General features: G+C 41.1%; 1 protein-coding gene across 1 annotated transcript in view; it reads right to left on the minus strand.

Annotated features, from left to right (window-relative positions):
* Window positions 1–5,305: 5,305 nt before the first annotated feature.
* Window positions 5,306–13,858, minus strand: part of sbk1 (SH3 domain binding kinase 1) — a 14,380-nt gene continuing 5,827 nt past the window's right edge. Inside the window, exons 2-4 of the mRNA XM_010772171.1 lie at window positions 11,785–12,026; window positions 9,779–9,981; window positions 5,306–9,306 (exon numbers count right to left, since the gene is read on the minus strand). Of these exons, the coding sequence (XP_010770473.1) occupies window positions 8,482–9,306; window positions 9,779–9,981; window positions 11,785–12,026 (1,270 nt within the window). The 3' untranslated portion in view covers window positions 5,306–8,481. The remainder of the gene's footprint in view (window positions 9,307–9,778; window positions 9,982–11,784; window positions 12,027–13,858) is intronic.

Genomic DNA, 13,858 nt, shown 5'->3' on the forward strand with positions numbered 1-13,858 from the left:
TAAAAAAAAAATCCATCAATTCAATCGAAATTTATATTAAAAATATTTGAAAAACTAAGCTTGTATTTGGTTTGTTATTCATTGTTTATAGTTACCTTTAAGATTTGTTGTAGGTATGCCCAGGTTTGAACAGTGGTTCAATTTACCCCCTGACCTGGATCAACTTCCCCTAACAAGGGGCAAGTTGAGCCACAAGACTTTTTTTTTTAAGAAGTAATATTTTCACTGCCCTTGATCAAATATTAATTATTATCATTGCCATTGATAGGAGACATCCTGAATTATAGGTGTGTGTTTTCATTTTTACTATGTGTCATTTCTCCTTGCTTAGAGGACAGCATAACTAAAAAATGGCTCAACTTACCCCACTCTCCCCTATCATCAGATTTACAGACAAGGATTATTGTAATTATTAAGATTTCGCAAAGCTTTATACATATCTTTTTGATGCTGTGAGGTAACACTCAATTTTACTTATTTGAAGTTGTTTTGACAGTAAATTCTAACATCTCTTGGAATCAACAACTGAGACAAAAACACCTCAGATACTTCAATACAAAAAAAAAATGTCCCTCCTATAATTTACTTCTTTTGTCAAATGTTTTCTTCCAAGTCTAAAAGCCTCATTTTACTTGTTTTTTTTCACATTTGTTTCAACTGTGCATTTAAAGATTATCAGGTAGAGTGAAGAATGTATTAAGCTTAAAACCAATGGTGGTACCAAAGCCATAGATTTGTGAGCTTAAGTTAAACAGCTGAAAGTATTGAAGCATAGCAGATGACAGATGTTGTTGGCTAGTTGACGATAAACATTAAGGCTTTCAAAGTGCAGGGATTATATCTGCCCCGAGTGGTATTGGTATAAATGAGGATTTCTGGTGTCATGATTGACAGATTTCAAATGCGACTCCTGAATTAAAGCTGTGAAATTAAGTTTGTGTTATGAACTCAGGATGTAGGACTCAATTGCACGACCCAGGAGACAGAGGTGAAGTATTGGTAAGATACTTCATTTTTCCACAAAAAAAGCAAGATGAACAAAAGATGATCACTATCGAATCTCAAGTTAAGATGACAAAAAATGAGAACAAAATGAAATCGCTCGCATAGTGAGGAACAAAACTTTTCAAGAGCACAAAGAGAGCATAGACCTGACCATGGCAAGAGACCAGACGAACTGACACTGAACACTGGGAGACAGGGGAATTTAAACACAGGATAACAAGACACAGGTGGGGACAATCAGGGGCGGGGCTGGTGATGATGATCACAGGAGACACACAAGGGAAACAGGTGAACACAATCAAACAATTAGACACACCAGGGAAACTAATGACAGGGAGGAAAACACAGGGAGAAGAACCAGACAATACACAAGGAGGAAAACATGACAGGGAGAACAGAACAGCAAAACACCCATTACCAGACACACCAAACTAAAACCGTGACATGACATAAGAATCGTGACAGTTTGTTTCAATCCGAGCATATAACATATTTGAAGGCCCCTTTATTAACACTGCAGGATGCTTCCATATTGAATTGAAAATCCATCTATTAAGCCCGCACAATCAGCAAACTGTCCATTCATATCTTGAATGTTTAATTTAAAGCATTACACTTATTGGTACATCTTTTGGTTAAAGTATTTGATCACATTTAGATTTTTCATTATATATTTTGGCCTGATTGTGGCGCTAGAAGACGGACTAGGAGGTCACACAAACACAATGATTCCTACTCAAAGGGTCATTAAATCCATTGTGTAGCATACACTGGAAATCATAGCAGATTTAATATGTCAATCTTCTCAGTTGTAGGATGATTGAAAAATAAATGTAATTCCCCATGTCTGGAGGCTTTTATTTTGGGTGCATTTTGGAGGAAACAGCACATAATCTGCACAAATACTGAATTGTGTTGCCTGTTGATAACACCTGTTTGATAGGATGATACTTTGACAGTCTGTTACCTCTCCTTACCTGCTGCACTTTAGTACTTTTCCAAAACCACCACCTCCACCTCATCTGTGCTCCCAGCTGCATCTCATCTGCAATCAAGCCTATAAGCCTCTCATGCTCTCACACTCACTGCCAGATTGTTCTTCACCCTTTCATGCAAGACTCTCCAGCATTTTGTTCTGGGCTGATTTCCCGTTGCCTATCTCTGACCTGCTTTTCTCGTCTGATTCCCCGTAAACCTGTAAAAGTTTTTGCATTTAACCTGGTTTCACGATTCCTCTACCTGTCCTCGAACAACAAGCCTGCTCCTTACTGGCCTGTCAGCGTGGACTTCTTATATATCTCTGCCCTGCTCTGTGCCAGCTGAGTTTTTTTAATGAAACATTATTACAAGCTGTTCCTGGTTTCCTGTGTGCTGCATTTGGGTTCAAACACTCCCTGTTACAGATACACTTCATAATGGCTGGTTTGACTGCACATAATCTACTGGATGCTTGCCAGCTTAAGCACGTTTTGTCCTGAGGAAGAGATTTGCTAATATGCAGCAAAAACAGCTTAATGATCCCTCCGTGCTGGAGAGAGAACACCCACTCTTAACATAAAGGACAAAATGTTTCAGTATCATTCACTGCATCAACAAAAATACCCAATGAAATACTCAGTAAGTGCTCATACAGTGGCTCCACACAGAGGAATATATTGGTGATTTCTAAAACCAACTCTTCTAAACTGGGACCGTCTCAGTTGCTATAGCAATGGTGGCAGATGACCACACACTGTCTTGAGAATTTATGTCTGGCACTGACAACATTTAGATGCATAGGCATCACACACACAAAGAGGTTTCTAAAGGGATACAGGTTTGCAGCTGCATAAAAACTGAGAAAATTCAGTATAAACAAGATCATTTTTAATGACTCCACTGTTCTGAGTGTTTGATGTCCTTGTGTGACTTCTCCTCTAACACATTCGTCCCACTTGACACATTTCTTTCTCTGCTATTCTCCCGCTCTCTTTTTTCCTTCTCATTCCCAGCGTTCCCGCTGTGATCTGACTCTATTTAGCATGATGCCTGAGTGTAGATCTGAGGAAGCGGGGAACTTCCCTTCTCAGTCAATCCCTGCTGAGAACACTATGCAAGTTTCCAACATCTTTAAACATTTTCAGCTGCATTTCCAGTGTCATGCTTGCAGCTATTTTTCCAAAATACATCAGGGACAGAGGAATAGTTAATGCTGCATACGAGGGTTTCGGAGTGATTCATCTGTAGGTGCAGAGGCAGGAAGCTGAAGTGACGCAGGAGGTTTTAATACTGTACAGTATGCTCCCTGTGGTGTTTGAGCTAAAATTACATTACTCTGCAGTCTGAGAAGAAGAAAACTTAAAAATATCTCTGTTCTTTGTTTACTATGCATTCAACCTCTAGAAGAATGCCTTGCCTGCACTTGTTTGCCCACTTACAGCTGAATTTCCTTTGAAGCAAACCACATCAGGCGGTTTATGTAAAGCATACACAGCAGCTGCATTTTTTTATTGTTCAGCAGCAAGACAGAACAGTTCAGTAATTACATGTCTGTGACATCTGTTTACACAAAGTCTGTGTATATGTGAAAGATATACAGTATTTGAAGTGTTACCAGGCAGAATTTGGAGGTTGTAGCTACAAGATGTTTGAGCTGACAGTCTCCGTCCAAAGTTACAAAGACATTTGAGAATGACCTTGTTTCATTTATATGTTCCTCAAAATGTTAAACAAATCAGCTCCACATGCTGCTAGACCATCTAAATGATTTATTTCCCGCCCTTTGATTCAGGTACACCGGCGAAGCAGCAAGGATATGTCAGATTCCTCTTTCTGGCAAACATTTCATGCTGAGATTTCGTCAAGATGAGAGAATGAGTGAGAGTTGGTTTAGGGAGGCTGGCACTTCTTTGGAAACGTTGTCATATTTGTCAGCGCTGTACATCACAGAAATAATGGTGACATGAGGACAGTGAATGGTTTCTCCGTCAGTCACACAGTCGCCTCATGTTACCGACATCAGCCCTTGCTGAGAGAGCATGACTGAAGAGGATTTAACACTTGGTCTCACGGAGAGAGCTGCATCCAGAGGGATCACTTTCCTAACCGTCCACGCTCCTGGACCACCTACTGAAGGCTTTACATCCAGACTCCTCCAGTCCTGGGAATCAATTTGGTTTAGTTGATGGTCTTTTGAAACCTGCAGCAAGAAAAAATCCAGTATTGCTGACACTTCAAAGGCTCTTATCAACGGAAATTGGCAGGGGAAACACATGTTCCTATTAAACCTATTGGTATTTAGCCATGGAACAAAGCTACATGATTATGAATTATCCTGAGAAATCTGATATTGTTTTCGGTATGATGAATCTTTATTGTTAAATGAAGTTGGAAATTGTCCTTGCATTACAGCAGATTTATTTGCAAAATCAACAATGACTCATATTTAACCAAGAAACAAGAGAACAGACGTTTAACATAACAAATTAGTTCAAGACCTTTTTAACATACATTGGATCTGGGATTGAACCCTCTATTTAATTTTCACTTAACTTGACTGGTGGACAAAAGAGTGCTTTATTCTAACCTTATTCAAACATGTGACTTTGTATCTCATATTTGATGGTTAAAATTGATATTCGCTGTTGAGGACATGGTTGAAGTCAGAGACAATTTTTGATGTCCAGCCTTTAATTGTCAAAATGGAAAGATTTTGTTCAGCCTCTTCTATCTTCATGGATCCAACACAATTAGGACTCTTACACTGACACTAGTCGGCTGTAGCCTTTAAGGCCAGGGAACAGGCTATCACAAAGGACAAGCTTCCACTTACTACACAAGCCCTGCGTGTCATGGCTGACCTTTCCGTCCTGTTGCATTGTCCGAGCTGATTAGCTTTTCTCCATGGCAGATACACAACAGCCTACTGCCACTGTATTAACTCTGTCTGATAACAACTTGAGCAAACTCCGACACAACAGGTGAGTATGAAGGGGCGTCGGGCTGATAACTGTTCTCATCTATAGTGCCATATTCGGGCTGCCCTTGAACTCATTGGAGGGCAGCAGATAACTCATATCTACAGATGTGTTAATTGGGGTTTCAGAAAAGAAGTCAGCATATTAAAATAGTCTGGAGGCTCGCTGGCAAACCAGTCCAAAGCCTCGGGAAATAACATGTGATTTAAGCTGACCTTCTTGTACAGTCTGGGGACCGTACAAAGCAGAGCTGAATTAGCCTTGCATACACAGGCAGAAAGAAATACCACCAAAGTAGTTCTAAACACACAGAGAAATATCCCGGAGCCATGATATGTGGTGCATCAATTTATTTATTTAACATATATGAACATTGTGTTTATTTTATTTTATTTTTTTGTTAAAGACACAGTACATTTAGTATTTACATGAGATTCTACAACAACACTTGCTGGCAGAAAACAGCTTGATCATAGGATCAGGATAAACCGGGCAAAGGGAGGCTAGTCTAGTCTAAAGCTTCAGTATAATAATGAAATAATTTGACACCCCATTATTAAACTTGACAATCCTGTCATAACAGTCCATGAGAAACAGTCTTGCACATTGCAACAACTGATAGTAGTCTAATAATCCTAATAGTATGATGTTTAACAAAGCCACAGCTGCTCACATCAAATCACTGTGACACGGGCTATATGTAATGACAAGTCATGTAATGTGACATGTTATGAAGCGTTGTATTATGATAAGTCATGTGATGTTGAGTCATATAATGTTTTGTCCTGTCATGATGCTTTGTGATATGATTCCTTAGGGTCAAATATGCCTTAAGATGAGTCATGCTATAATACTTAATGTTACAATACGTCATGTTATGATACGTCATGTTTTCATGTGTCATGGTATGATCTGTCATGTTAGGATTTCTCATGTTAGGATTTCTCATGTTATATTACGTCAAGTCATGATGCGTCAAGTCGTGATGCATCAAGTCATGGTGCATCACGTTATAATGCTTGATGTTATGACTCATGTTATGGTATGCAATGTTGCACTCAGTATTGTTAAGTTGCATTATGTTGAATTGCATTACTTTTATATTAGTTTTTTACCGTCCATCTAGTCTCTGTCTTTGTCTACTATGTAGATTCTACATCACACTGAGCAGGGCTAATTCACATCTCTCCTCAATGGACTGATGGATTACCTTTTGATAGATCCCATGGGGCCTCTCTGCACACAATACATCCCTTTGACCAGTCTTCAGCCTCAATCAGGTCTCCTTTGCAGAATCAAGAGTAAGTATGGAAAGAGACAAGGGACTGATGGGGACTATCAAAAGCTTCGATTTAGCCTGATGAGGCTGGGTAAAGACTGTGGTGATAAAACGCAGGATAATGTAGTCTGCAGAAATGTGTCATCCAGTATAATAAGCTAAGCAGCAGTCATGAGAAGCGGTGGGTGACTTGGAGGCAGGTTGGCGACCAGTTGTTTCATTTGGGCTAAGTTAGACTCGGTTTTCAAGAAGAGGAGAGAAGGGGAACCAGATGAGAACCAGCACTGTCACTATAGCGACAGAGCTGATCATGGAAGGAGTGTAAAATGAAGACCAGCACACACAAATATGAACACACACACACACACACACACACACACACACACACACACACACACACACACACACACACACACACACACACACACACACACACACAAACACACTAGTAAACTATAACTCATTCCAAGCCAAACAGATAATGGTACGCGTTGAAGCATTCACATTAATCTTACACTGCTTTTTAAAAGCTTTTATCAATATCAGGATCTTCTCTTTGGAAGCTGAAGCTGGTCAGGCTTAATCATCAGCTCCCAGAAAAATTCAGACGTGACACAGAGGTCATCCATCCAGACAATAAACACCTGGGCTCTGCTGTTCGAGTGATACTTTTGGATGAATTCCCAGAGAGAGGCAGGAGAATAAGAAATAATGCCAACATAACAGGTGCAACAACATATTCTGCGCAGTTAGGATTGTGTGATAATGTCGCATCTTGATAATCAAATATTGGAACACCTTTTGTAGTGTTGGGAAATTAATTTGCCACTTCTCAAAGCAGCCTTTCTGTATCTTTAACCGATTGAATGAAGAAGAACAAGCTATTAATTGACAAGCGTGGAGCATGATGATTTTACACAGGAAATGAATGTTGCTCATGATGATAGGAACATTAGTGGTGTCTATTCACCAATTTGTGTGGCAGATCTCTAAAAGAAAACATGATGAAACAAACACAAAAACAATAAAAGAGCAGCTGCTGCTACCATGTTCAACATTGTGATAGGCTCTTGATCATATTTCTATATATTTAATTTGTTGTCATATACTGTACATTCTGTCTTATTTTGTTGCTACATACAGTGCATTGCCCCCAACATTAAAAGTAAAACCCTAAAACATCTTAATCTGTCATAGAAAATTAGTAGTGCTACATAGTTGAACTACCTGATAACACGGTGTACTCCTAGACATATCAAAAATATTTACAATACATAGTGGTAGTTTTCACTAAGAGTTCCCCCTCTTTAGAAAATTCTTGTGCTTGAACATTTGAAACACACACACACACCCAAATAAACACAGCAGGTAAAAAAGAAATAATAAAAACACATTTCTTCTCCCCGTCTTTGTTCACCTCCTTTTCACTCAGAAAATGCTCGGTCCCTGTAGCCTATTTTTTTACATTGAATTGAATCTCACTGGGAGCAGTGCACAAGTGGCAAAGATGTGTTTTTCAGCCAGTCAATCTATTCCCATTAATAATAAAACAGAAAGTGACCCACTGAGGTGTCCTGAGGTGATGCCTATCTCTAGTCTAGACACGGACATAAAAAAACATCTCATACAAACTGCTACATATAGGTTTTTTTCTATTTTTAACACTTTTACCTTGAAAAAAAGAAACATTTTATGCATTGGGAATTGGAAGAAAATCTGAGAAATGGCAGTCGAATGAAGTTGCGTAGATTAGCCTCAGATCACCGGCCTCTAACATAACGTCATCCACAGATCATTTTGGCCTCCCTGGAGCTTGTACCTTGAGATAAATAAAGACCAGTAAAGAGACATGGAGGGATGAGTGAGAAAGAAAGTATCTAATCATTGAATCATTAGCACCACCACAGTGTATGGACAGAAAACACAAAAGTCTTGATGGCAGATTGAGCTGCTGAGAGGAGCAACACCGGCGGACTCTTAAACCGCTTCTCAGCTCGGGAAGAAGAGTCTTTGGTCACAAATCAAACCTAAACGGCATGTGCCAGGGATAAGCTGTCCAAGTGTGTACCGCTGATTGATGATGTCCATTTCCACAAGCGGGGATGTGATCCTGAGCTTCTCTTTCATGGTTAAAGTACCTCTCCTTTTTCAATGAAGTCTCAGTGGCTGTCATTAACACCTCTTCACAGCTTGTTATTACTGTGAGGAGCCAGCGAGTGTCCACTGCTAACATTTGTGTGGTCACACACAGATTTCAATGGCAGTTGCCATCACCATCTGGCTTTTGTTCTTGTCTCGGCCTGGCGACTGGTGTCCAGACTCCTCTCTGGGAGACAGCGGATCAGACAGGACGCTGCGTTTGAGCGGTGCTGGGCGGAGGCAGATTGTTCCAGGGGGGGTGGAGGGCTCAGGGTGTCTGTGGGAGGACCGTGATGAGGTGTTGGACGAGGACGGAGTGCAACTGCCAGTGCAAACTCCTGAGCTTGACCTCTCGCCTCTCTTGGCTCGGCAGGATGCTCTTCTCCTGAGCTCGCTCACCAGCTCGTACTTGACAAAGCAGAAGACGTCCTTGACTCCACAGCGTTTTTCTGGCTCAGCAGCGAGCAGGCGCTGAAACATGCGCAAGGCATCATCCGTGAAGCGGCGCCACTGAGACGGGTACGTCCCCACAGGACACCCTGCTTTCTGCCAGCGCCGGAACTCCTCGTAGAAAGCGTCAGCCGGCAACGCGGCCTCCCAGGGGAAGTTGCCTGTCAGCATACAGAAGACGAGCACACCGAACGCCCACACATCCAGACTGGTGGTGACAAGGAAACCCTCAACACGGCTAGCGCGGCACACCTCTGGTGCCGTGTAGGGGATGGTGCCACTCACTCTTTTCACTCGGCTCCCCACGCGCCGGGTCATGCCGAAGTCAGCCAGCTTGATGCGACGGCACTCACGGTCAAATAGGAGCACATTCTCAGGTTTCACATCTCTATGCACCAGGTTTTTACTGTGCATAAAGTCCAGGGCCAAACCCAGCTGTTGCATGCAGCGCTTGACCATCTCTTCCGGCAGACCAGCCTGAGAGAAGAAGAGAGTGGAGGGAAGGAGAAAGTGTTGGAGAAAAACATAGATTTAGATTCATGCAGTCCAATAGATAATATATACAGCTGTGTAGGAGGTAAGATACGGGAGGCAATATCTGTCAAAAGGTGCGTAGGTTAGAGTTCAAAAGAGTAGGTGATGATTATATTGAGTTAAAGAATAAAAGATCATGGTAAAAACTGAAAAGCTCAAAAAAGGGAAACTCAAACACACGTTTTGAACCATTTTTAATGAGTCTTTATAAGAACCTTGAAGTCCTCCAAGCACAGGAACTGAAATAGCACTAAAGCAAAGAGAGACCCCTGTGCAGTGAGGAAACCGGGACAAAGACAAGGCTCCAATCCCAGGAGAGCTTGTTAAAACTGCTGTGTGTGAACAAGGCGGGTGATTGGAGCAGCTCTGGCTGAGTGAGGATGGTGATTGGTGGAAGAAAGGATGATAGCTTTACCTGTGGGGGGATGATGTCGAAAAGGTCCCCAGCGGGCGCATATTCTTGTCCAAACACATAGCTGTCCTCCGTCTCGAAGAGCACGTCCAGGATTTTGATAATGAAAGGGCTGCAGCTTAGAGAGCCCGTTAGACTGTACTCCCGCAGGAAACTCTTGAGCTTCGTTTTGTTCTTGGTAACAAACTTCAGCGCTATCTTGGTCCCTATAAAAAAAATATAAACATATAGATGGTCACATTTAAGCTCTGGTGTACTAAAGTCCAATGTAAATGCTAGCAGAGTGCTATTAAATTATGCATATCGATCAGTGAAAACTGTTAGACATGGAGGGCATGACGCAGATATTTAATGGCTTAAAGAATAGCCAGCGCTAAATGTCCATTACAACCCCTCCCGGCAAGTTTCATTTGTAATAGAGTGGGGCACACCAAGTCATAAAACTCGTAAATAACTTAGCATTTCATTACTTCCGGTTCCCTTGTGTCAAAGTCAGTGTTTTTTTGAACATGTGGTTAGAAGCCTGAAATAAGGTCTGTGGTTAAACCAGCCTAAGGGATTTTAACGTTTTGTTATATATATCAGTAAATACCCCACTCGTGCATGTCTGAAGCTTCTATGTGTCAAAACTCAGAAAGTAGTGTTATTACGTGGAGATTATCTTGCTGAACTAAACATGTTAAATATCATGAATGTGTGTGTGACCCCTTTGCAATGCTAACTTCTGGGTCGGCCTACAAACATCATCACTGCACCACTCTATTCATCTACTACTCAAAAAGGAACACAGCCTCTGTCTCTCTCTACCTACGCCAATGGATTTAACTGACTAATCAGACAGGGATGAAATAAAGAAAGGCGACAACCATGAATAAGTCGATTTTGAACTAGGCCATACATGTGCTGCTGGTAGAAGCGAGACACAGCCTCATCACCAACAATTTTCTATCGTTTTCCACCAAATCACAAACTAAAATACAATCAAGAACTCCTTCTAAATGGGCCTGGTGGTATAGGCAGGGCATGTCCCTGTCCAAAGCATCGTAAGGGAATTTGGAAGTGTTACCTGACACTGTCAGGGAGTGGAGAGATTTCCAATCACCCAACCCTATCTTTGCAGCAGCTGCTAGAGCACATTCATTCATATAAACAAGTAAAGTGAATGAATCATATTCCCATTACACACATACAACCAGCTGTTCCTGATCACAGCTGCAGAAAAACAGAAGCTTTTGAGAGCGCTCAAAATATCTACTGCCCCCTCAGCCCCTCTTCACTATTAAAGAGCTGAGCCTCACCGCTTTCAGCTCTCTAACCTTGATTTTCTTACAACCAAGGATTAAACATTAGACCTAAAAGAAAATCCTTTACAAAACCTTTTTACTGCCGCGACTTGATCTGCCTTAGCCAGTTATCTTCATACAGGCACTGCTTTCCAAAATGATATTTTGTTTTTGTACATTAAGAACAGTGGTGTAAAGTAACAAAGTACTGTACTTAATTCAAATGTTGAGACACTTGTACTTACATTTTTCGCTACATTGTACTTCTACCCCACTATTCAGCGGCAAAACGTGTACTTTTACTCCACTACATTTATTTAATACCTTTAGTTACTTTTGATGATTTAAATTATATTTTAGATTTATATTTAATTTTTAGTAAACTCACAAGCTACCCTGCAGTAATACTGCAGTGCAGTATACAAAGTAAATAAACATGCTCAACCTTTACCAGCTTTGATAAACACATTAATGCATAGATAATTATAAATAAAACCTATAATACATTATTCTGAAATGGGCTAATTTGCATAATGAGTACTTTTGGCACTTCACGTATATTTTGATTCCTGTCTGACTTGAGTAACATTTTGAATGCAGGACTTTTACCTGTAACAGAGTATTCCTACACTCTGGTACTTCTACTTTTACTCAAGTACAAGATCTGAGTCCCGTTTCCACCACTGATTAAGACCCTCTAATAAAGCAAGGAAACAGATAACTCACCCTGTGTCCGGTGTGCCACCAGGTCCACCTTTCCGTACGTCCCCTTCCCCAGTTCGCGGATGTGCTCATACTGTTTGGCTACATCTGCTGCCGACAGAGAGGTGATGGCCAGGGCCTGCATGTCCTCCACTGGCACCCCCCCGCAGTAGCCCATCTTGGAGGTAGGTGAGCCCCCACCGCTGCCCACCCGTCCCGGCCCAGATGGAGAAAGAGACAGGCACGCCTTGACGCTGTGGGGCAGACTAAATGAAGAGGAAAAAACATGGCTCAGAGTCAGATTCTCTTCTGCTATGATGGTGGCAGGCGATGTAAATGTTATTCAGGATTGTGTTTATTACAAATCACTATTTTCTATTTTTGTCGGCATGCATCCATGTGTCTGCACGTTGTCTCCCAAAGGGTGGTTAAATCAGGGAGGCTTTAACAGAGCTTAATTTCCATACAATCAATCAAAGATGGCATCAACAGGGGAACTGCTTTCAGTAAATGCATTGGACTCTCTGCTGTCCCTCCAGATTACTCTGGCCAGCTTTCAGATATAGCCGGTCTCAGACAGCACTTACTGGCAGACAGCTATGGGAAAATCAATATGGCCAGGTAGAGGGACTAACAAATGGAAAAATATGGAAAGGGCTGACAGTTTCAAGGCAAACATGCACTGGTAAGGCGTGCCCCAGATCATCATATTCATACGTTTACAATTTCCAACAGCAGAAACAATCACTGGTGCTTTCAGAAAATAGGTTGTTTAGCCTAGAAAACACATTTGGTTTGCACAGTAGGTGTTTTGGTGGAAATGCTGAAGAGGGGGAAAAAAGAAAAAACACTGCAAAAGAAAAGTTATCGCTGATTTTTCAAAAGTGCCAAGTTTCAAATAGGTCAAACTGATCCTAGGAGGGGGGAAATACAGCTGCTTTAATTGCAAGCTCAGATGGAGTCAGACTGGCACCAAATGAACCAACTGACAACAAATAAAAAATCAGAGATCAGTGACTGTGCAGGTAAGCTTCATTTGCGGTGATTGAGCAAACGGAAAAAAAAAATTAAACAAACGAAATGGACCCTTTTGAGTAAATGAAGTGCATCACACTAATGATCTTACCCATTGTCTCTCGTCAATTCCCACAAACACACAATCAAATGCAATCATCCAATCATGCAAATCACGCACACCGTATACGACGCACACTAATAGGCATCGAATCAGCACAAACAATTTCACTGATGGCGTTTTTCATCCATCATTCAAAGGAAAATGCTTTGTTCTTGTTTCCCTGCAGCCCGTTTCTCAGCATCACTGCTTCAGACAAGAGCAACCCAAACATGTTGACTGGCAGGAGCGTTTTAGGTAGAAAAAGGCTGAATTAATGTACGGTAACTAATGTGTGGATGATAAAAACATGGTTATTTTCTGAACTTGTCGACTTTCCTCAGCTATACGGTTGGACGAGGGTGATAGATAGAGCTATTAGACGGAAAAAACGAAAATAGGATGCAACCATTTTTAGCCCTTCTTGGCTCATCACTACTTTGTCCACTGGAAATAGAAAGTGCCTTGTGTGTTTCTCTGTAGATAACTTGATGTTATCACGGCCGGGGAGATGCTTATGTAAAGGACTATGAATATTGTAGCCTACTCAATCTCAGCGTGCCCACTGTGTAGCCTCCAGCGAGTCAACACACAATTTGATCATTATCAGGATGAGTTTGTGGTCAATGTTTGGAGATTAAACATTTAAACAGGACAGAGGGGCGGACTTGAAGTACATTTCCTGGAAGCACGTTTCCTATGCCTATAGCTGAAACGTTGACTTTAAATAAATGTTTTATGTTAACAGATTTCACATAACTGTATTAGGTTATTTAAAAAGCAATAATATTAAGTTTAAATACAAAACAATTAGGTTCAACTTAATATTATTGCTTTCAACTAACCCAATACAGTTATGTGAAATGTGTTGCCAAAATACATTTAATTCAAATCAACCTTTCAGTTTGAAACTTCAAGAGTGAATGGAGTGCTGGATCTTAATCACATTACTCAGCTCCCACAAAGACAAAAGCAACCCCCCCC

This window comes from Notothenia coriiceps, unplaced genomic scaffold (genome assembly GCF_000735185.1).
Source record: "Notothenia coriiceps isolate Sejong01 unplaced genomic scaffold, NC01 NC01_scaffold00010968, whole genome shotgun sequence".
Classification (NCBI taxonomy): Eukaryota; Metazoa; Chordata; class Actinopteri; order Perciformes; family Nototheniidae; genus Notothenia; species Notothenia coriiceps.